Source organism: Nannobrachium achirus (assembly GCF_963921795.1).
Source record: "Nannobrachium achirus genome assembly, chromosome: 12".
Taxonomy (NCBI): Eukaryota; Metazoa; Chordata; class Actinopteri; order Myctophiformes; family Myctophidae; genus Nannobrachium; species Nannobrachium achirus.
In genome coordinates this window covers 15232682-15256390 of record NC_137832.1, presented here as the reverse complement: position 1 = coordinate 15256390, position 23709 = coordinate 15232682, and the positions used below count along the sequence as shown (strand labels likewise).

The following is a 23709-nucleotide window of genomic DNA, read 5'->3' as shown; positions in this document are numbered from 1 at the left end:
GGTATTACATTTAATGTGACTCGGTTCCACAGATAAATATTGTGAAAATAGCAGATCTACATGCTCACAACGCCTCGCGCTGCGAGGCGTTGTGAGCATGTAGATCTGCTATTTTCACAATGTTAACCTCTTGCTTACTTAATATTTGACAGTTTGGCCAGTCCTGTCGAATATTCGACTATTCGAATACTTTGAGGTCGAATAATTTGAATACTAAAAATCACTATTCGTGAATGCCCTACTAAATTCATCAGTTATGATTAGATACCAGCAAATTAACGTTTGTCAAGTAGGATAACCCCTCCAAATGTTTGATCAACTGCTCAAGAGGCTGATATAGCTGACAAACTCACCACTCATAGTCAAAATTAACCAACACTTGAACTGGTGGTTTTGTTAATTTCCAACCCTGGCGGAGCCCACAGTGCTTTCTATCTTCATCCGTGCAAGGCTGAGAAGTCAAAGTCAGCAAAGGCCTCCTGCTGCTCGGGGGAGAGATTGAAGGGTTTGGAGGGAGGCGATAAGATGGGCTGAAGACGAGTGAAATCGCTGTCAAAGTTGCTTACGTCCATGGATTCTTTGATCGAGGGAAGGAATGGAGGTTTTACTTTCTTGGCGAGCAGGGCCTCCCAGTCAATAGTCTGTAAAACATGGACACAGCAATAGAGATGAATGAGGAAAAACTGGTGACTTGTTATTTTACTCTCTCTTAGGGCTGTCACGATTATGACATTTTACATGACGATTAATTGTCGCTCAAATAATTGCGATTAACGATTTAATTGTGTATTTGTCGTTGACAATTACATTTCTGTTTGGCTTTTAGAGCTTTGAAGTTGCACATGGTAGATATGACACAACCTAAATTATGCGACGCGTTGTGAGCTTTTAGATCTGCTATTTCCACAATTTTTTACTTAAAAAAAAATGAACATTTTTCAACATGGAAACGATTATGGAGATTATGAAAAAGAATCACGATTATGTCAAATAATTGCGATTAGACGATTATGTAATAATTCTGACAGCCCTGACTCTCCATTTTAACACAGAAACAACCCACATATTTTCTCTGAACAAATCTCACTTTGCATGTATGACACTATCAGTTTCATTTTGATCTCCTCTTTCTTTATGCATGGCATTGTTTTAGGACCATGGTCACTTGGTCTGATGGATGGCTTGGGTCAGACTAAAAATATTCTCTTTTTTCAGGCATTTCCGATAGTGACAGGAGAAGAGAGAGGGGGTGACATGCAGCAAAAGGGTCGGATTCTAACCGAGGACCAGCTGTGGTATGGGCTCTTACCAGGTCAGCCATCTTCTGCCCTCTTTACTTTATTATGTATTTAAAACAAAACTTTGTATTCCTTATACCTAACCAGTGTTTATGCTTACTGCTGTTGTTGCTATGACACATGAATGTCCACCCAGGGATCAATCAAATCAATAGTCAGTCTCTTGTTTGAACACAGAAACAACCCACGCATTTTCTCTGAACAAACACACTCACACATTCCAATAACTCACATTGCATGTATGACACTATCAGTTTCATATTGATCTCCCCTTTTGTCTTTATGCATGTCATTGTTTTAGGGCATTCCCTTTTTTTACTGCAGTCATCTGCTGATGACTTGTGTTTGTTTGCTTCCTTGTTTTCATTGTGGAGTAAGCTGGTTTTATAATACTGCAGAGTTCGAATTCCTGTGTTCTATTTTCACCAAAGTCTTAATAAGCTACGTTGTTAAGTAAGTAAAGAGCCTTGGGAACGGGCTCTAGCTGAGTGGGTAGAGGCAGGGGCGTCAATTGGGTATGGCAGGGGTATGCAGCTGCCATACCCTGGGTCCAGGGGGAAAATAAAAGTTACTTATAAATATAAATCCATGAATGTCTCTTTGTCTATCTGTTCGGGTTACTATGTTGTTAAATTACAGTAAAATAACTACAAATGCAACATTTTTACAAAATGGTCACTTTAACAAGGTATTATAATTAGGTCTATATTCTCCACACTTGTATTCTCCCCATCTTGACTAAAAGGTATATTCCCAGGTTCCGTAGGTCAGCTGCACAGGTGCAATGCATTATTGTTAATTGTAGCACCAATACATGCCAAGTTTAGCTACACTTGAACAACTGTTCCAGGCTGCCATATCTAGCACCGTAGAAACCGTAGAAATGGGGGTGGAAAATAAAATATACTTCTTAAAATAAATGTATCATGCCTGTTGCTAAGGTATGTCAACATGACTGGTGTCTTGCACGCGCGCCTTCGCGCGCGTGCAAGACACCAGTCATGTTGCCATACCTTAGCTTTTTCTGAACTGACGCCACTGGGTAGAGGGACCACCTGGAAAACAGAAGGTCCCCGGCTCGCGTCCCTGACCCGGACCCGGTCTGCGTGACGAAGTGTCCCTGAGCAAGATAATTAACCTCTAACTGCTCCCTGAGGTGCTGCCCCACTGCTTCTTATAACTAGGATGGTTTAAATACAGATACCACATCAACAACCAAAAAGATAATATGGCGAGAAGCTTACTAGAGGGCTTTTCTAGCCTAGAAACGACCAACTTCCGTAATCCAGTATGAAATGGTTTCCGGAAGAGGGCGGTTTACGAGGCTAGGGCTTTTGTTTTTTCAGGAGAAATTTAAACGATACGATAGTGTCACCCAGACCCGTAGAAAGAGAGAGTTCTGACACTTTCGTCGACTCCAATTGTAAGCGTGGAAAGCGGACGTGACGTCACTATTTAGCCTACTGAAGTCTGGTGATATTCCTAACAAATGTCTGCTGCTCTTCAGCCCTGTCCACCTCCATTGTAACCGAGGCATTTTCACCTGCTGGTAAGTAGACTAAATCATGTCTTTTCCCCCTTTTAACGCATTCACGGGCCTCTCCAAGTTAATTTAAGTCAATTTTAGTCAATAAAGTCAATAGTTTTAAAGTCAATAATGTTAATTTTCTTACGAGAAACATTAACTAGAGCTGATTACGTGAAATAATAATGTTGCCTAACTTGGAGAGGCCCGTGAATGCGGTAAAAGGGGGAAAACGACGTGATTTAGTCTACTTACCAGCGAGTGAAAATGCCTCGGTTACAATGGAGGTGGACGAGGCTGAAGAGCAGCAGACATTTGTTTGGAATGTCACCAGGCTCCAGCAACGCAACTTCCGCTTTGCGGCGAGATCAAAGCGTGACGCTACTCTCCTCTTGAACTGCTCTGGTGTCACCTTGCCGAATTGACTCATTTAATCAAATAATCTTAAAGTTAATTCTAAAAACAACAGGGTACTACATGAGGCCACCAGGACGGAGGGCGGGCTGTTCTTCCCACAGTAGACAGCGGTAGACTTTTTCACTACACATTGCATTGCATTGCAATTTGTATAGAAATACAGATGTATTGTTCCCGGACAAAAGACAAGGTAATGGTCACTATGAATAGAAGATGCAAATAGTATGCTAAGGCTAAATGGACTGCATTTTATATACAGCGCTTTTCTCCAAAGCGCTCTACATTACAATGTACTTAACAGCTACTATTCATGAACCAAAAACAATAAAGTCCACTGGATCATGCTACAACGTTTACAGTGTATTGGTTTCCACCATTTGCGGTTGACGTTTCTCATCTGATGAAGCTCATGTGAGGTTCAAAACATCACCTCCAAATAGTGATGGTAATTCCCATCACTAAACTGACGTACCTCGAAGAATTTCTCTCCTTTCAGCTCGTTTGCATCCCTCTCCCCAGCTCCGAGCCTTTTCAATGGATTCCTCTTAAGCAGCTGCAAAAGCCAGAGTTGAAGTACATAAGACAAAAGCTGTAAACCTTTGTTTCCATGTTTTCCCTCTCTCAAAGTGTTTTATAACAATGCCATTTGATGCACATGCTGCAGGTGTAGGCTGGCTGACACTGTACAGTCTCATATCCATGATGGTCAGAATAGTCTGTACAATTCATAGGCAATATTAGGTGGCTGTGATAGACTGTAATTATTCTTATATCATTGATAGAATATACAGTATGTTAACTCAATCAGACCATGGTCACTTGGTCACATCAGTCAGATGGCTTGGGTCAGACTAAAAATATGTTCCTTTTTTTTTCAGGCATTTCTTCTTTATTTCAGATATTGACAGTGAGTGGAGAGGGGGTGACATGCAACAAAAGGGTCGGATTCTAACCCAGACCAGCTGTGGTATGGGCTCTTACCAGGTCAGCCATCTTCTGCCCTCTTTACTTTATTTATTCATGTCTTTAAAACAAAACTTTGTATTCTTATACATAACCTGTGTTTATGCTTACTGCTTACTGTTGTTGCTACGACGCGTGAATGTCCACCCAGCGATCAATAAAGGCCTGTTTGTCTAGCTATCTAATATAAAGTGCAAAGATTGAAGGTGATGCAAGTAACGTTCTTACTATAAATTAATCACGTGACCCCTAGTGTCCCTATTCCGGGCATGTCAATATAGTAGGCGAAACAATTCTGTGTCAATCGACAAACATTCTGCAAAGATTGCTGATCTACAAGCTGACAACCTCACACGTTTTTTGGCGTGAGAGAGATTGGATGTAGAGCGGAAAAAGGAGGGGGCCGAGTATAGACCTCTTGAGGGTCCCAAGTCAACAAAGTACAGTATATAGCATTTAAGTGGTTAAGAATTAAATGTGCTTTTTGCTGCCCTGCAGTGGACTTAGTATATTGCACAATATTGATCAACCGTATTGATCATTGGACCGGAGCCAATTACCTTCTGGATGATGGAGACAGCATCTGGAGGAAGTGACCCAGGATACTGGATGTCATCATTTACAATGCTGTCAAACACCTCCTCTTCGTCCTCACCAGGGAATGGAGACTGTCCAGGGGGGAAGGACATAATGGTTTTCATAGTTCAGACTGCAGGCAAATCTCATTTGTCTCTCAAGTAGGGGTGGGCGATATGGTGATAATGATCGTTGAGACGATACAATGTCCCCACGATACAATTTCTCCACGATACAATGTCTCCACGATACAATGTCTCCACGATCTGCCTTTTCAGAGGTATCGTATATATCGTGATACAATTGAGGGAGCCTTGTAAAAAATCCTGTTGAATCGTTAATACAGAGATTCATTGCAGAATTCAATTTAAACCTGCATTTTGGTCTAAATCAGTAGTTCTCAAACTTTAAAATGTCAAGGTCTCCACTTAACTCTGACAGTATACAAATGAAACCAAATGGACCCTTACGGGTCCATTTGGTTACATACTTGTAAAGTTCAATTTGGACCTCCCAAAAGTAACCCAGTTTTTTTGGAAAGTAACTTGAAAAATAACCATAAAAACCAACATGAAAAAAAGAATTGTGATAAAATCGTGCATCGTGATACAGCTTGGGACAATATCGTGATATTGTATTTTTCCATATCGCCCTCCCCTACTCTCAAGTATTTATGTTAAGGACTGACTGTCCACACTGTTATTTGCAAGTGATCACATCGGATTAGCTTATTTCAGACAATGTCTATTTCCATGTTGTTGTTTCTTCTGTCAGAATTGATAAAACTAGTCTGGAATCAGGAATCAGTCATGGCCAGAAACGACATCCTAGTTGGACATTTTCAGTGTGCGGAATCTGAACAGAATCGTTCAGATTGTCTCTCTTCTCTTGTATGCTTAGTCATAACACTAATTGCACAGCCGTCCCAACAGAAATGACCTCATGCTCAGCATTCCAGAATAGGTTTTCATAGTTCAGACTGCAGGCTGTTACGGCCTGATTTGTTTCTCAAGTCAGTGATCAGATCGAATTAGCTTATTTCAGACAATTGTCTATTTCCATGTTCCATGCGGAAACGCGAGAACTTCCAGGAGTGGCTGAAATCCTTGCCGGACACATGGAGGGTGGATAAAGTCAGACCTAAAGGCATGAAGACAATCTTGTACTGAGAAAAGCCTGCATTTGCACAATGCACAGCTATTAACACATCTACTGCCTCTTAATCTGAAGGTTGCTTGGTGCCTCGGCGCCACGTCGTTTCCTCCGTCGGCCGCCGCTATTATTTTGAAGGGCCGGAAGGGGGTTGTTTTTGTTTTTTTGGATTATCACTTGACGGCAACGATTACGTCATCTAGTCACATGACAGTGTGGGACAAGAAGAGGCAAGATGGCTGCGCCCTGCCTTGTGCCTTGTTTACATTTAGATCTGCTGCAAAATGTCTCAAAATGGCTATTTTGTTTAAATGAAGTTTCTTTATGGGCCTCTCCATTGACTTAACATTGAGGAGCTTCACTTCGCGTGCACGCCCAACGTGCGTTGTAAACAAATCGCCGACATTACCGATGCGAGCGGGACCGGAGCGACATTAAGTAAGTAATAATATCTTTACTGTATATACAGTAAGATTCACAGTCCTCACCGTCAACGGCGCCATGGTATTAACCCTTTCAATGACGGTGAGGACTGTCAACGGCGGCGAAAAAGTTAATTTGTCACTACTGTGCTCAAAATAAAAACTCTTACTGATTATCATTTAAATTGTTATAGTTTGGATATGGCTTTGGGCATATTATGTTTTGGATATGGCTTTGGGCATATTATGCTGTGTGTATTATTGTAATGGATCAGTAGGTAGTAGGTATAGTATTGCTTTGCACTAAGAGCACTATATGCACTTTCATACTTAAGATTATTGAGAGAGGCGTTTCCGTGAGGCGGTTCTTAGCTCAAGCCTGGTGGGTTTAGGAAACACACTTTTCTTTTCTGTCCGAATTGATGAAACTAGTCTGATTCCAATCTGGATAGGCCAAAAATAGGATTTGGGCTACCATTGTAAACATGGTCAGTAACCAAAATATTTGTTTCCCCCTCATTGCATTCATCACTGTTCCAAGTTCTTTATTGTAACGTTCACACACACACACACACACACACACACACACACACACACACACACACACACACACACACACACACACACACACACACACACACACACACACACACACACAATACTGCTAGTAACAACATTGCAGCCAGTGAAACTCTTGTTATGTGCTCAACAGAAGGACTGACCTCTCCCACAAGCATCTCAAAGATGAGCACTCCCATCCCCCACCAGTCCACGGCCCGCGTGTAATTATCATCTGTAAGGACCTCAGGGGCCAGGAACTCGGGAGTTCCGCAAAACGTTGAGGTCCGATCGCCATGGCCCATGCCTGCCAAGGATGACACTAATAACAGCCTCATCGCTACATGCGGTATTCATTGACCAGTCTCTTGACAAAACAAGACATTCAAGGTGGGAGTAAATTCATTACCAAACGTTTTCTTCACCAATGTGTTCCTAAAGGTGTCTAGGAACATATCTAACAAAGATTGAAATTCAAAATCCATAGGAGAATCTTTGACAGCTAGGGTAATTCTGGGTCTCATTCACTTACTATACACTATACTATAAGGGAAAAGATTACTCCCAAAACATATGCTTTAAGTGGGATGTGAGGGATCTAACTAGGTGTTTTTAATTATTCTGAATCCATTGGAAGCATTTTTTCTGCACAAAAAACATTCCTTGGGCCAAGAATGGACCCCATACAACTGTGAAAAGTGATGACTCATCACTAAACCATCGCTTTTTTTGGGGCTGTTTTTAGCCCAATGATGATAGTATAGTCTATAGCAGGGATACTCAAACTTCTGAACGGGTGGGCCACAAAAATGACAAGGGGCCGCGGGCCGGTAAAATCTCGCTCTTTAGAACGACCATCATTTCGACCGGAGGGTTAGCGACTCACCCCACGGAGGTTAATTGAGGTTAGGGTGAGGGTTAGAGTTGGGTGTCGAAAAGATGACATGTAGAAACAGCGAAGCTATCCCCCGCGGGCCAGTTGATAAAATGACATTACTTGATAACTTTTTGCTTTATTTCCACATAACTCAAGACAATTTTAATGTGCATTATTTTATAGCTTGGAATTCCATTTATATTCCGTCAACCAACATTTGTAATCAAAGTAATTTGCTACATTTTCTCTCTTTTTAATAATTCTGTGAAATTAGCATATTCTACAAAAACACCAAAACAAATTAATGTACGTTTGTCTGCTTTTTGTTTGGGTTGATATCTGTCTGCCTGTTATCGAGCTGGATAACATTAAAGATAGCTGAGTACATCTCTCTTTCAATTGCTTCACAATGCTATTTATGACTTTGCCACATTCAACACAAATGGCTTTTTACAGAAAATAAACGTGTGAAAATTGATAGTTAAGGAAAATAAAATAAAATCAAACAATCTACTTAAAATAGATTACCCAGACTGTTTAGCTACCAAATGGCTAATGATGCAGTTGTTAAGTAGAGCTACAGTACGTCTCTTCATTTGCATTAGGCCTACTATAACATTTTTGGTATGCTAATTGGTCGGGCAGAGGCAGAGACACTGGTAAAAAAAAAGAGAGAGAACAAAAAACGGCGATTTCTATGGCCGTTTTCAAGATGTTTTGGCCATTATCTCTGGAACGCAAGGTCCAATCTGCTCAGTTTAAAGCTTGTTGGATGCGCAACTTTGAGGACATTAAGCTGGTGGGCCAGTCAAAATTGTGCCGCGGGCCGGAAGTGGCCTGCGGGCCGGAGTTTGAGTATCACTGGTCTATAGTGTATAGTAAGTGAATGAGACCCAGAATTACCCTAGCTGTCAAAGATTCTCCTAGGGATGTTGAATTTCAATCTTTGTTAGATATGTTACTAGACACCTTTACGAACACATTGGTCAAGCAATTGTTTGGTAATGAATTTATTCCCAGGTTTTATTAATATCCCCTGACTATGAATGGAGTTTTATATGAAATCATTATGTCACCTTCTTTACAGAGTCCAAAATCTGTGATTTTGACAAAGCCGTCTGCGTCCATTAGCAGGTTGTCCAACTTCAAATCACTGTAGAGGACATAAGCATCAATGTGATGCCCTCTGATTTATAATATACTGTTCCTAAAATAACCAATGTAAAAGCTCACAATGCGTGGCACCGTGCGAGCTTGTAGATCTGCTATTTTCTGTGTGCCACGCCAGTGCGTAACTAAGTATGAATCAGGAGACTTAAGAGGCCTTTGGAAGGCTCAATGGCAGTAACTTACTTACCGATAAATTATTTTCTTCAGGTGGAGAAACTCCAAACCCAGCAAAACACATGCTGAATAGAACCTGTACAAAAATACATTTCTTTTAGATATTCATCAAACTGGGTTCCCACACATTTTTACCAATTCATTTCCAAAACTTTTCCAAAACTTTTCCAGAATATTTAACCCAATTTCCAGGACTATATAACAATTCAGCTCAATAACAGGTTCTTACTCCTATGCGCAATGCCCAAAGACAGGTAGTCTATGCCAGTGGTTCTCAACCTTTTCAGGCAGTGACCCCCGAAATAATCATATTTTAACTGGGAACCTGGCACCCTGACGAGCACTAAGAGTAGAGGAATTTTGTATAACACGGTTTTATTGTGAAAATAGCCGATCTACAGGCGTTGTGAGCATGTAGATCGGCTATTTTCACAATTTCTGCCTCTAATATTTGACAATTTGGCCCATGTTTAATTTGTAATTTCAGAGGTATTAACAAAATCAATAACCAAAGACAATGCATAGCTATTTTTTCCAGGACCTTCCAGGACCCTTGATACATTTCAAAACATTTTTTTTTTTCTAATTTCAAAATATTTCCAGGAATTTCATGACCGTGGGAACCCTGATCAAAGCGCACTGACCTCTTCAACTCTGTTAGACAGATAGAAACCTCACCTGGCCTGGGCGTCTGTGAAGACGTGATTGTGAATATGGATCATGAGGTCACCGCCAGGTGAATACTCCATGACAAAGCAGACATGGTCGTTGGTCTGGAAGCAGCCATAGAGGTTCACGAGGAAAGGATGTTTGGATGTGTTGATCATCTCAAAGATCCTTTTCTCACTCATAAGGCTGCGAAGAGAAGTTCTTGAGTTAGTTCTTGAGTTCGGAGCTTTTTCTCATTTGTAAAGATGCATAGTCGTAGGTCCAACAGATAAATATAATTTGATTGTTCAATTTAAAAATTAACCCATTCAGAACGGGTACACAGTATTGTGTATCATTATTTTATGCTTTAACTATTGAAAAACAGCAGATATACAAGCTCACAGCGCGGCACCGAGTGCCGCGCTGCGAGCTTGCAGATCTGCTATTTTTGAAAAATCGTGAAAATTAGAATTTTGACCCGATTCTATAAGTGTCTTTTGAATCCTTCTAAGATTTTTTGAAAAACCTATGTTTCTACATCAGCAATCTGGCTAGCCATCGTCAAAGAAAAGGTCCTTTTCACTTAAATGGAGCTCAGTTAGTCTGTTCTTGAGAGACTACTATGTCAGTGGTTCTCAAACCTTTTCATGTGAAGGACCCCCAAAATTATATTTATTTGGCCACGGACCCCCATCTCAAAATATTTAGTTCCAGGGACCACCCAGAAGCAAAATTTTAGTTACAAACGTTCGCTTTGAAAATACATATATTCAAAGATTTGCACACATTTTCACGACTTTTTCAAAAATAGCAAATCTACAAGCTCGCAGCCAGCTTGTATATCTGCTATTTTTCAATAGTTAAAGCATTCAATAATTCTAGGCCTAAATGGGTCAACTCTAACTGACAAAAATATAAATTAAATGTGCATTTGAGATACAACAGAAAACTCCCAACTAAAATGTTTGATTTCATACATAAGTATAGCTTTTATTTATTAATAAAATAAAGGTATGTGTTTTATCCATCTCACAAACCTGTCCACTTCATCACGAGTCACAATATCTCTTTTCTTCAAGGCTTTAATTGCATAGAGCTTGCCTGTCTTCTTAAATTCTGCTAAAAGCACCTGGATAGAACACACAGCCAGCACAGAGGATAAAAGCAACTTTCTTATCAATTATAATGGTTAAAATTGTTAAAACAGTTTATTACCTTTCCAAAATGCCCTCTGCCAAGAACAGAAATATACTTGAATTCTTCCATCTGCATCCTAAATGGGAGAGAATGAAAAAAGAGAGCAAATCACAATACTTTACAGTAGATCTCAATGTACAATAATTGTGATCTTTGTATGTTCTAGGGCATTCACGAATAGTGATTTTTAGTATTCGAATTATTCGACCTCAAAGTATTTGAATAGTCGAATATTCGACAGGACTGACCAAGCTGTCAAATATTAAGTAAGCAAGAGGTGAACATTGTGAAAATAGCCGATCTACATGCTCACAATGCCTCGCTTTGCGAGGCATTGTGAGCATGTAGATCTGCTATTTTCACAATATTTATCTGCGGAACCGAATAGTGATCACTATATTCACGAATAGTGATTTTTAAATTTTTAAATTAAATGTAATACCTACAATTCCAAGTGCTTGTCAGGGTGGGGGTCCCCAGTTCAAATATGTTTATTTTGGGGGTCACGGCCTAAAAAGGTTTGAGAACCCCTGGTATAGAGCATTAACAAATTCATCCACCAGGGGCAACTCATTATTATGACTTCCTATCTAGCCAAGCTTTATAAACTATAGATTTTTTAAAGAGAAAACAATACAAAAATTAAAATAAGCGAATATTCGACTTCGGTGAACAACGTCGAATAGTGACTTTGATATTCGAATATTCGAATATTTGGTGAATGCCCTAGTATGTTCATGGTTGTGTTTACATGTGTCTCTGTGCAGTGTGTGTGTGTGTGTGTGTGTGTGTGTGTGTGTGTGTGTGTGTGTGTGTGTGTGTGTGTGTGTGTGTGTGTGTGTGTGCGTGCGTGCGTGCGTGCGTGTGTGTACATACCTTGGATCAGATACAGAATCATCTCCATGCCTTTCTGTTATATCACTTCCAACACATGACTGTAAAGAGAAATACAGTTTCAAACACTGCTGTCTGTCAGTTAATTTTGCTGGGCTACACAGTAGTATGACAAATTATATTGTATACCGGTATACTGTATTAGCAATTCATTGTAGGTTACTAAGGGTATCAGCAAGGTGGGAATATCCTACTAATAAACGACCGAATGTCTGTCTGTCGGATGCCTGTCTGATACGCGTGCTGACATCACTGATACTAAACGGTGCCCAAATTTGGAGATGACTCCAACATTACTTCTGAGACTCCTGCTGTACATTCAATCCCTCACATACTAAGGTTTTTTCATGATTCTGAATCCATTGCAAGTATTTGTTTTGCACGAAAAACATTCCTCTGGCTAAAAATGGACCCCACAAAAGTGTGTTTTTTGGATGACCCCAAGGATCATAAAAAAAAAACCTGAATGATTACTATTGCAATTTCTTTTGGGTCATGCCCCTTTTTAGCTTAGATTGACTCAGGGACGTGCTGGCCATTGGGAAAAGCGGGACAACTCCTGAGTCCCGAACGGCCGGTTCATTCCCGGCCTGTCCAGGCCGGCCACTAGGAAAAAATGTAAAATAAAATGTCGGCCTTCGCTCCATTTTGGGGGCTGGGCGGCCAACAAAGTAAATCGTCACTGTCGGGCAGAAATCTCCAAGTTTCAAATGCATAATTTTTTTCGCAAAGCAAAGCCCTGCTTCATCATACAAGGCCGTTGCACAAAAGTAGTGAAAACAGCAGATCTACTCGCACCGCCAGGCGTTGTGTGCTTGTAGATCGGCTGTTTTCACTAGTTTAAATCATTTTTAAAATGATAAATTACTAAACTAACGGTTTTGGACATTCAAGGTTTCCACCCGACAACGACGAAATATAACTCATGTACAGTAATTGGCCCACTGGCTTGTCACTTGTCATGATCTGAAATGGCAAATCTTTGAGTAGCAGCAGCGCTATGGAGAGATCTCTCTCTATAGTGCGCAATGAGGGCCTCTCCAACTCTTTTTCCCGGGCTGAATCAGGGGCCCAGCACGTCCCTGGATTGACTGGCCTATAATTCCGGGCACATAACGTTCAGACGGGCACAGACTAGTTGTAATTACTTATCAGAAGCAGTTACAGCACCTGCTTGTCTTGCTGTGTGGACACCGGATGTGATTCTTGTGCTGGAGAGGTGATGGTGATGTAGGGGGCAAGCTCACTCTGACTGGTCTGGTCATCGCTAATGTCGAGTCTGATTACTGGCACATTGCTATGGAGTCATGTGTACATAACAAAAGGGAAAAACACCAAGGAATCAGTCGCGTAAACATGGCCAGAAACAACCACGTCCTGTCTAACTAGTTGGACATTTTCGGTCTGCGTACCAACAGAATGGTTCAAATTGTCTCTCTTGTATGCTTAGTCATAACACTGATTGCACAGCCGTCCCAACAGAAATGACATCATGCTCAGCATTCCAGAATACCTCAGAGGATCAGTTTAGCTCTTTGAACTTTGTTTTTTTTGGTCCACAAACAAAACCCAACATAAAAGACTTGGATAGAAATGTGATCATGTGTTTTAATCTGGGATTGTCTGCATAATATTGTTGGAGGGATAAGTGGGTGAGATTTGATTTGACTTGATTTAATTTTGGTAAAATAAATAAATAAGATATAACTCAAACCCAGGATATACTTATAAAAGCATAATAAAACACTTTGTTTCCAGGGGCGCCCCCTGGCCTACTGGTCCAGGCGCATAACACATAAGGCATTTCCAAATAGGCACTGATGCCTGACAGCGTTGCTGGTTCGATTCCCGATCCGGACGACCTTTGCCGCACGTCTCTCCCCCCATTTCCTGTCAGTCTACTGTCCTATCAATAAAGGCATAAAAGCCCCAAAAAACTAATCTTTAAAACACTTGTTTCCAAATGTGGTCCTTAAGAAACACTTTCCCCATCCTCAGGAACAGCTTTTAAAGTAACCTTGACCCACGACACATCCTCAGAAGCATATGCACATGCATATGCAACAGTTGCATATCGTCACTGTCGGGCAGAAACCTCGTATCTCCAAGTTTCAAATTTGTACATTTCTTCGCAAAGCAAAGCCCTGCTTCATCATACAAGGCCGTCGCACAAAGGTAGTGAAAACAGCAGATCTGCAAGCACACAACGCCTCGCTATGCGAGGCGTTGTGTGCTTGTAGATCAGCTGTTTTCACTAGTTTAGTTCATTTTTTAAATGATAAATACGAAATGAGCGGTTTTGGACATACAAGGTTTCCACCCGACAACGACGATATGCATGTGTGGAGCAACTGTTTACATGATGTCTTATGGAAGAATTATACAGTAATCTAAATTCCTGTAAGTGATTGCCTTAACAGATGAGGGGCGTCTACCTTTGATTAGCAGTGACATAACGTGTAACCTCCTCCAGCCCTGGATAAAATGTCCTGGTATAAAGAAGTACGAGAGACACATTTGCCTCTGAACCAACAGTAATCTCTTTTCTTTTACACATTCCAGAAGAGCCTTGGTGAACAATTCTGTGTGACCCTTTGCTTTTGTCTAATAAATATGTGAAGGTTATAAAAGTGCATCCATTCTGCTGGCACGTTATGATGATGGATTGCAGGGAAAACGAATTAAAGGCCATTCTGCTGCTTTACTGTATCACTGACCTCGGCAGTGGAATGGGTGTTTGAGTGTCTTTCTCTGTGCTCGGTGGTTCATCGGCCAAAGGGTCAGGGGACGTAGAGGAGCTGAATGTAGTGAAGCTGCCGTAGTGAGGCAGGACGCCCATCATCAAATGGCCCCACGTGGTGAAATTCATGTTCATTTGAGCTGCTCTTAGGAAGTTCTTCCCTAGATAAGTAAGAACACCGATGAACCAAAACAAGATTGACAGATAGGTGCACACACAGTTTGCAGTGGTGGTGGTGACACATTACATATGAATGCTCAGGAGACATGTCATGACATTGACATCTCACATGGTGAGTTTTACAGACAGTGAGTCAAACCTGAGAGATGAATAATTTTACATTCTGGTATTTTTCCACAGCAGTGTTTCTCAAACGTTTACATTTCAAGGTCTCCCCTTAACTCTGACAGTATACAAATGGAACCAAATGTAATTTGTACACTGTCAGAGTTACAGACTTGCATGAGTCAATTTAGACCCCCATAAAGGACCCTACAGAGTCCCTGGAATCCACTTTGAGAAACACTGTTCCACAGAACCACATACTACCTAATATTGCTAGGATTAATCCCCACCCACACAAACACACCTTTCTCTTTAGTGAAGATACACCTCTGTCGTCTTAGTTTCGGCTGTCGCTCGACGACGGTGTCAATGAATGAAATCTGTAAATTTACCAGAAGAATATTTGGAAAACTAAAAAGAAGTGGGGACAGCACGGTTGGTCAAAACAGTGTAGGGAACCATGTACTTGTATATCCGTGAGGTCACAGGAGGAGACGCACCTTAGAATAAAGGGTTCCCTGTGGCTCCAGGTTGAGACACTGGTCATGGTTTGGGTTCTCCATTAGCTCTTCCAGACGCAGGAACTTGACGGCACACATTCCCCTCCAGTCCCGCCGGAAGACCCCAATCTCCAACTCACGAGACTGTTGAGATATCGCCCCCAAAAAAGGTCACATAGGTAATCAACAAAACAAATCACCCATTCAACACAAACTAGGGATGGGAAAATATGCGATATTATCGTTTATCGTGATAAAAAAACACTCACTATAATCGTATTGTGGAGATTTAATTTATCGTGATATCGTCCTCCATCATGCACTGGGATCAATTCACCTTTCTTTGCCGAGCTGCATATCCGGTACCACTTAAACCCTCTAGAATTAGTATAAGGTACTAATATTGATACAGTGTTTTTTCACTCTCTATCAAATTTCTTGTTCCGCCCCAAGATAATGGATCTTGATTATCGCGATATTATCGTAAATCGCGATTTCTTTTGTCACAATAATCGTGATATGAAATGTTCATATCGTCCCATCCCTAACACAAACAGTTAGTTATGCTTAAGTTATTAAACCTTATCAAATCCCCATTAAGCTTCCTGTAGTGCAGAACAAGACATTCACCTATCATTGTTCAGTGTGATAAAAATAGACATGGCAGGAAGGAAGTCAGTTTGTAAAAGTACCTCAAGCCACCAGCCAAACGCTTGAACATTTTGGCGAGAGGTGGGTAAGATTGTCTTCTCCAGTGGGAAGCGTGGGAGGTAAGGCAGATTCTTTTCTATTCAAAATGTCTCTAGTCTTCTCATAAAATATATCGTCGTTGTCGGGTGGAAACCTTGTATGTCCAAAACCGTTTGTTTTGTATTTTCCATTTTTAAAATGATTTAAACTAGTGAAAACTTTTGTGCGACGGCTTTGTCTGATGAAGCAGGGCTTTACTTTGCGAAAACATGTACAAATTTGAAACTTGAGATACGAGGTTTCTGCCCGACAGTGACGATATGTTTCTTTAATTCACCACAGACTAAGGCCAAGAGGTTAAAATAAGTTACTTTTATGCCCTGATTATTACACAATTTCACAGTGTAAATCATCGCTCAAGTTTTAGATTAATGCTATTTTCAAAACCTACATTTTCATACAATAAGCCAGAGTTAACAGATTAAGAGAGCATAGTAAATATTAGCCTGGAAACCAATTGAATCTGTCAGAGTAGATATCTGGATGGATAAAGGAGCCCACCTGCTGGCCAACGACATAACTACAATAACAAGCCTTTGCAGTATCATTGCCCCATGTAATTATGAGGTACAAGGACACTGTATCCTTTGCAATAGCTCTTCCTGCTGTTCAGTGAATGGATTGAATTTCTGAACTCAGCAATAGTACTGTTACATATGGTTATTACAATACATCACTGATTAGAATGTAATACTGTATATAGCCTACTATGTGTATATTTACAGTACAGTATATTGTACACATGGTCCTGACACTCTCATAGTCATGTTAACCCATTTAGAACAGGTACACATTATTGTGTATCATTATTTTATGCTTTAACTATTGAAAAATAGCAGATATACAAGCTCACAGCGTAGATCTGCTATTTTTGAAAGATCGTGAAAATTAGAATTTTGACCCGATTCTATAAGTGTCTTTTTTTAATCCTTCTAAGGTTTTTTGCAAAACCTATGTTTCTATGTCAGCAATCTGGCTATAGCCATCGTCAAAGAAAAGGTCCTTTTCAGTTAACTGGAGCTCAGTTAGTCTGTTCTAACCGTTTCATGTGATGGACCCCCAAAATGATATGTATTCTCAAAATATTTAGTTCCAGGGACCCCCCAGAAGCAAAATTTGAGTTACAAACGTTCGCTTTAAAAATACATATATTCAGAGATTTGCACACATTTTCACGACTTTTTCAAAAATAGCAGATCTACAAGCTCGCAGCGCGGCACTCGGTGCCGCGCTGTGAGCTTGTACCGGTATATCTGCTATTTTTCAATAGCTAAAGCATTCAATAATTCTAGGCCTAAAGAAATAACATGATGCCCTTGTACAGTGTGAAATATGTATTACTGTGCTATATTTGCACCAATCCAAGAACATTTATTGTAGCAGGCAAACTGATTCTAATGCTGACGCTGCCTACCCGCTCCAATTGAATGCAGAAGGTCTGGTCCCACATCTGTTTGTTCATAGGTCTCCAGTGGGTGCGTCCCACCACTCTGTTATCCAATCTCAGGACGGCACTGATCTCCACTGTACAACACGAGATAACACACCACACTGCTGTGATTTCTGGACAGGCATTGCAAGCAATCCAAACATTGCCTGCTGTAGCACAGCCTGTACTCGAAAATCCATCAAGAAATGTACTTCCACAATCAAAGGTATTATTGTTTCAGATCAGTATAAATCAGTGTTTTTAGTTTTTTTGTATTTTCTGTCTAAGCCTCTAAGGCATATCAAAGGGCAAGAAAGAATCTTATGGCACGCCTGTCATTTTTGTTGGTTCTGTACCTACCAAGCTACATTTTCTTTTATAGTAGTATAGTTGGGAACCACTGAATCTAAACTAAATTAAACTAAACCATAGTTTGCTTTGGAAGCACTTTTATCCAATCCGTCTTTTTAGCTTGGCTTGTCAAGCAGCATCTAAATAAGGACAGCCAGCACTCACATTCTGTCCATTCAGATACTTAGGGCTCTATTTGGATTGTTTTAAGCACCAGCTCTTATGCCTTAACTTAAAGGCCTGTCCCTACAGTCTCCCTTTCGCCGGAGAGTTCAGACTTTCCGATGTGCAGTTTTCCGAACTCTAATTCGGCGTAATGCTTTTTTTTAGTTGGACCGGACCTTTCCGACAAACGGTTCGGTGGTCGGAGACAGTATGATCAGGCTTTAAAGTTAAGGCATAAGAGCTGGTACTTAAAACAATCACAATAGAGCCCTTTTTTGGTTGATTGATTGATTATTTTATTAGACAAAAATGGAGAACAGTACAAGTATAGCCAATACAATAGAAATGTAGTACAGTACAAGTACAGTTAAACACCCTGTCTAAAAGGAACATCCCAAATAAGACCTTTTACAGGCTTGTTTACGTTGGAAGTCTTTTAGATTTAATTCATGGACATATCAAATAGCTAGCGAAGAAAACATTCAATAATATCGCAGTTATAAAAACACTATATGTACATTATAGGGGAAACAAGGGGGTGGGGCTAAGGTGGGGGGGGGATGCTCACTTCTCGCCTGTCTATGGGAGAAGTGATAACTACCTCCTTCTCTGGCCTCCTGAAAGGTGAGTTTTCAGGGCAATTTTGAAGGATGCCAGCGAGCTACATGTTTTAAGGGAGGTAGTCAAAGGAATTCCACACTTGGGTGGCAGTGTTGTAGAAGGAGAATTTACACATATTTGTCTTATGGGTTTGTGTTATCAGATCATTGCGTGTGCTCCCTCTGGTGTTGTAGTATTTTATTTGTAACAAAGAAACAACGGATGCGTTTCGGCTACAAGCCTTAATGCGGCATGATATGTGGTCAAGTAGCAAGCAATCAAACCCCTAACCAGTGTTCATGGCCCGGGTAACATACAGTATAAATACATGCACTAGAAGTAGGTTACGAAAGAGGCACTTACAAGAGAGGCTGTGGTCTGTTCTGTCTGGCGACTCAGGACAGTCATCAGTGGTGTGACCTTGTGAGCATGCCAGAGGAGAGGTCATGTGAGGTATTTGGTCCACTTCAGTCAGTGATTCCAGTAGATCCTCACATCCAAGAAGCCTAACTTCAAGTTTACCTGCAATAGCCGTAGTACATTCTTTCGTTATTTTCTTTTTTATCTGTTCGAGTATTTAAGGGACTCCAGTCACCGACGTAGATGTGTTCACACAAATGCCCAGAGCACATTACAATTATCACTCGTCATCTTTAACGTATATCAAAGCTGCAACATTACAATTGCACAAGCACTTCGCAAAAATAAATTCGCAGAATAATATGCAGGCTTACTGCACATGCCATCTAGCTACCATGATGATACCAGTTAAGGACGCGGGCTTGATGGAGACGGTGAAGGAAGAGTTGATGAGGGAGGTGAGTAGACAGAGTTTCCCAGGAGGAGGAGGTGATCCCATAGGCTGCTGCTCCTCTCGCGTGGCAGGATCAGGGTGCTGGATGTCAGGTTCCTTGCTGCGCTGATCCTTCATGCACCTCTCCAGGGAGAGCTGCAGAAGATTGAGCTTCCGAGAGGACTCCTGCACACGAGAGCCAGCCTACAGCAGAAAGGTACGGTGTATTAATTTGTCTCTGTGTGCAATGTTTTCACCACAGCTATGCCCAGAACATATCTGACAAGTATTTCACTCAGGAGCCTTTTCCACCAAAAGAACCTTGGTTCAAGAACCAACCAACTTTCTTGAAACCTTGGTTCGTTCTTGCAAACCGGGCCGCGAACCGGCTTGCGTTTCCACCAGATTTAACCAGATTGGACCAGAGGAACCAAGGATTTTGTGGTTCCCGTTCCAAACCAACTTTTACGGTTCGGAACCAACGTGGTTCTCGGTGGAAAAGCTCACTTCTGGTTCATCCCATAGGCGGGAGAGTTTTCTGGTGAGCTGGCTGGTGGTGTTGTGGATATTGTCCCCTTAAAATCTCATGGACATTATTTTGTTCTCACCCACCCCACTTCCCTCTAACATTCACCCATTCTGAATAACACCAAGTATAATGTCAAGTTAGCCAGTGTACGGGTAAACTGCTTCCTCGCCTGTAATTAGGCATCTATTCAAACATTTATGCACATTGTGATCACACTTGAAGAAATTGGATTCCTCTGAAATAGGATTGATTAGCTTTCAGAATAAAAGCCCTGATAGAGCATTTTCCTCAGCGAGTGCTTTTTGTACCTCAGTGAGTGCTTTTTGGTCCAGCGATGAAAGTCCTTCCAACTTTTTAACCACATCTTTGGCGAGTGCCAGTGCATCCGTCTCTTTCTGGATGTAGTGCTGTAACTCCACCACACGAGCATCCAGGGAACCGGCTGCCACTGGAGAGGGACAAGGGGGGGGGGGGGGGGGGGGGGGGGGGGGGGGAAGTGGGACTGAGTTACTAGGGCCCAACTAAGGAGGAGGGGCTCTGAAAAGTCGTGAAAATGTGTGCACATTTTTGAATATATGTATTTTTTAAGCGAACATCTGTAACTAAAATGTTGCTTCTGGGGGGGTCCCTGGAACTAAATGTTTTGAGATCCGTGGCCAAATAGATATCATTTTTGAAAAGGACTTTTTTTCACGATTTTTCAAAAATAGCAGATCTACAAGCTCGCAACGCGGCACTCGGTGCCGCGCTGTGAGCTTGTATATCTGCTATTTTTCAACAGTTAAAGCACAAAATGTGAGTGAAGTCAGTGAACCCTTGTACCCAGGGCCCAGAATTTGGTGTGACACACCTGCCTGCAGGATCCAACTGACATCACACCAGAGAGAGGGGGCATGTAATATGATGTTTGTTCCCTGTAACGTGAAATGTTACCTGGCAATGGAGGTTTTGCCCTTTTCGATATTGAAGGTCCATTCCAATTAAGAGGCAAATTCAATTAATAAAACACACATTATGCTATCCTTAGATAGCATAATTCAAACCTATACTGTCCCATAGCAAGTTGTACTTTCATATCAACAAACATTTTGAAAGACTTTAAAGTGTTACACTTTCAAATGATGGATTATCCTCTCTGTACTGACGTTCTTGCTGTATCACATTCACACAATATCATACCTCAATGAGAACGGACTGAATGATAGAAATAATTTGCTATCAACAAAAATAAAAAGAATGCAACCCCTGAAGAATACTGATTAACATCAAACAAGTTTTGTTTTCTCTTTTCAGGATAATGTACTGGATTCATTATTGAGAACGTTTTTAGAGATACTGCAAATAGCTGTTATTTCACAAGCAATATTATGTTGCTTGTGCAATAAACAATATGTGTGTATATTATTAGACAAGTTTGTTCCACATTTCATACCAATTTCAGCCAATTCCTGGTTGAAAACAGTTTGTCAGCGGACAGTGCACTGACCTCTGAGCGGAGTGGAGGTGTTATGGTTGCTGCCATCACCACCGGCTCCAGCCTGGGTGACTTTGACAATGTGCATTCGGATCAGCTCGATCTTGGAGCGGCTATCCTGCAGCATCTGCTGGGCTGTGGACAACATCTGATCCTGGATAAAGACAACAACAAGCTACACTATATCACCATGGTTGTGTCCCGTGGTAGTTCAATAAGGAGGGGAAGTATAAAAACACAGAGATAAACCTATTTGATCCTGTTTCAAGTCGGAATATAGGCAAGTGTGACCACGATCCTGTCGTGGCCGTGCATAAACATTCGGGGCGATGATGGACGGGTGGGGTTGGGGGGGGGAGCAACACAAGTGGGGAAAAGGTCATGAAAGTAAACGTTTTTATGTTAAAAACAGATGGGGAATAGTAAGGCTATGACTGTGCATTTCACATACCTCGGGGTGATCTGCCTTTCTCCTCGCCGAATAAGGACTAATTTGACATCCTCACATGGGGGGGACCACTCACGTTGCACACCCCGGCTAGACCTTCACTATATCCTTGAAACAACAAGTCCCCTGATGTTATTGCACGTGCTTTATAAACCGAGGGCTCTCCTCCTTGTATGCGGTCTTTACATCTTTGTGAGTAGAACTGATCACGCAGTCTTTCCTCCTGCGTGTTTTTGCCTCTCTGATGCTGAATGCTCTGCGTTACTACCCAGCATCTCCCCTCCTTGCATCTTCATCTGTAACTAAAATATCTCTCTTAGTCTCCTCTCTCTCTCTGTTTTTCTTTGGGGGTTTTGTTTTTGACTGCAGGAGGGGGGGGGGGGTGCCAGCGCTGCTGCTGCTGGTCCGTAGCAGTGGCGTCAGTTCAGAAAAAGCGAAGGTATGGCAACATGACACCAGTCATGTTGCCATACCTTATCAACAGCCTAGGCATGATTCATTTATTTTGAGAAGTATAGGCCTACATTTTCTTTTTTTCCCCCGTTTCTATGGTTTCTTGAGCTGCATGGATATGGCAGCCTGGAACATTTGTTCAAGTGCAGCTAAACTTGGCATGTTAGTAAACGTGCCACAATTAACAATAATGCATTGCACCTGTGCAGCTGACTGACCTGCGGAGCCTGGGAATATACCATTTTGTCAAGATGAATAAAAATGTGGAGAATAATTATAATACCTTGCTAAAGTAAAGTGATTATTTTGTAAAGTGACCATTTTGTAAAATGTTGCATTTGTTGTTATTTTACTGTAATTTAACAACATAATAACCAGCACATATAGACAAAGAGACATTCACGTATTTATATTTAAAAGTAACTTTTATTTCCCCCCCTGGACCCAGGGTATGGCAGCTGCATACCCCTGCCATACCCAATTGACGCCCCTGGTCCGTGGAAGTGCTCATCGTCCTTGTCTTGGCTCAGTATTGGCCAGGGGAGGACCACATGTTCCACTGCTGTCACCAACCAAAAGACAAAACACAAAAGCTGCTGTTTCTGTTCTCCAGGAATCTCCGCGGGACAAGATCGCACAAATTCTCAATTCTCTCTGTATTGCTTTAAGAGACTTCTTGTTTAACCTGCTTCCTGCACGGCAGCCAGGGCAGTGTTCCGTGGACATAAATCAAACAGTTAAAAGGCATCATGCAGAGGCTGTGGTGTTTTTATGGCTACATAAATAGTGAACACGAATTCGTGCCATGCACATGAGCCATCTCAGTTTCGCTATGTGATTACAGCACCTGACAGAGAGAGCTAATAATAAAATAAAAACTGGTTATTATGCATAAAAAAACACATAGGCGTGTTCTGCCCTGTGTTAGATTGTAGCCGGAGATCCATTAGTTGTGAGTTCATGTTGTGACTGATTTAATAGTGAATGAAAGTCAGAGATCAGAGGGAAAGTGATTATAAGTAAAGGACATCTCGGGGATACGGGATATGGCTGCTCTGAGCTGTGTTTATTCACACTTTTATTGCGCTTAATACATTATACTCCGTAGTACGACGGTACGTGACACACTGACACTTGCCGAAATAGAACAATGTATGTTGGACATACATCCTCTGCAAGCATTGGCAAGCATCACCTTGCGATGCCGATGGGGACATATGGGGTCAAACCAAACAAAACATTTTTAGCCAGGCCAAAATAGTGACTTCGGGGTAAATGAATTCTTCTGACAGCTGTTTTGAGTGACATGATTCACCAT

General features: G+C 41.3%; 1 protein-coding gene across 1 annotated transcript; it reads right to left on the bottom strand.

Moving 5' to 3' along the window:
• Positions 1 to 437: 437 nt before the first annotated feature.
• LOC308295422 (serine/threonine-protein kinase N2-like) lies at positions 438 to 21638 on the bottom strand (the record flags this gene model as incomplete). Its single annotated transcript, XM_080738476.1, has 18 exons — positions 438 to 641; positions 3713 to 3793; positions 4764 to 4871; positions 7076 to 7218; positions 8865 to 8941; positions 9146 to 9208; positions 9811 to 9987; positions 10821 to 10912; positions 10999 to 11056; positions 13040 to 13171; positions 14592 to 14775; positions 15204 to 15279; positions 15400 to 15543; positions 17564 to 17673; positions 19058 to 19216; positions 19460 to 19691; positions 20325 to 20464; positions 21503 to 21638. The coding sequence occupies 18 exons, from the start codon at positions 21636 to 21638 to the stop codon at positions 438 to 440; spliced, it is 2316 nt and encodes a 771-aa protein (XP_080594602.1).
• Positions 21639 to 23709: the final 2071 nt, after the last annotated feature.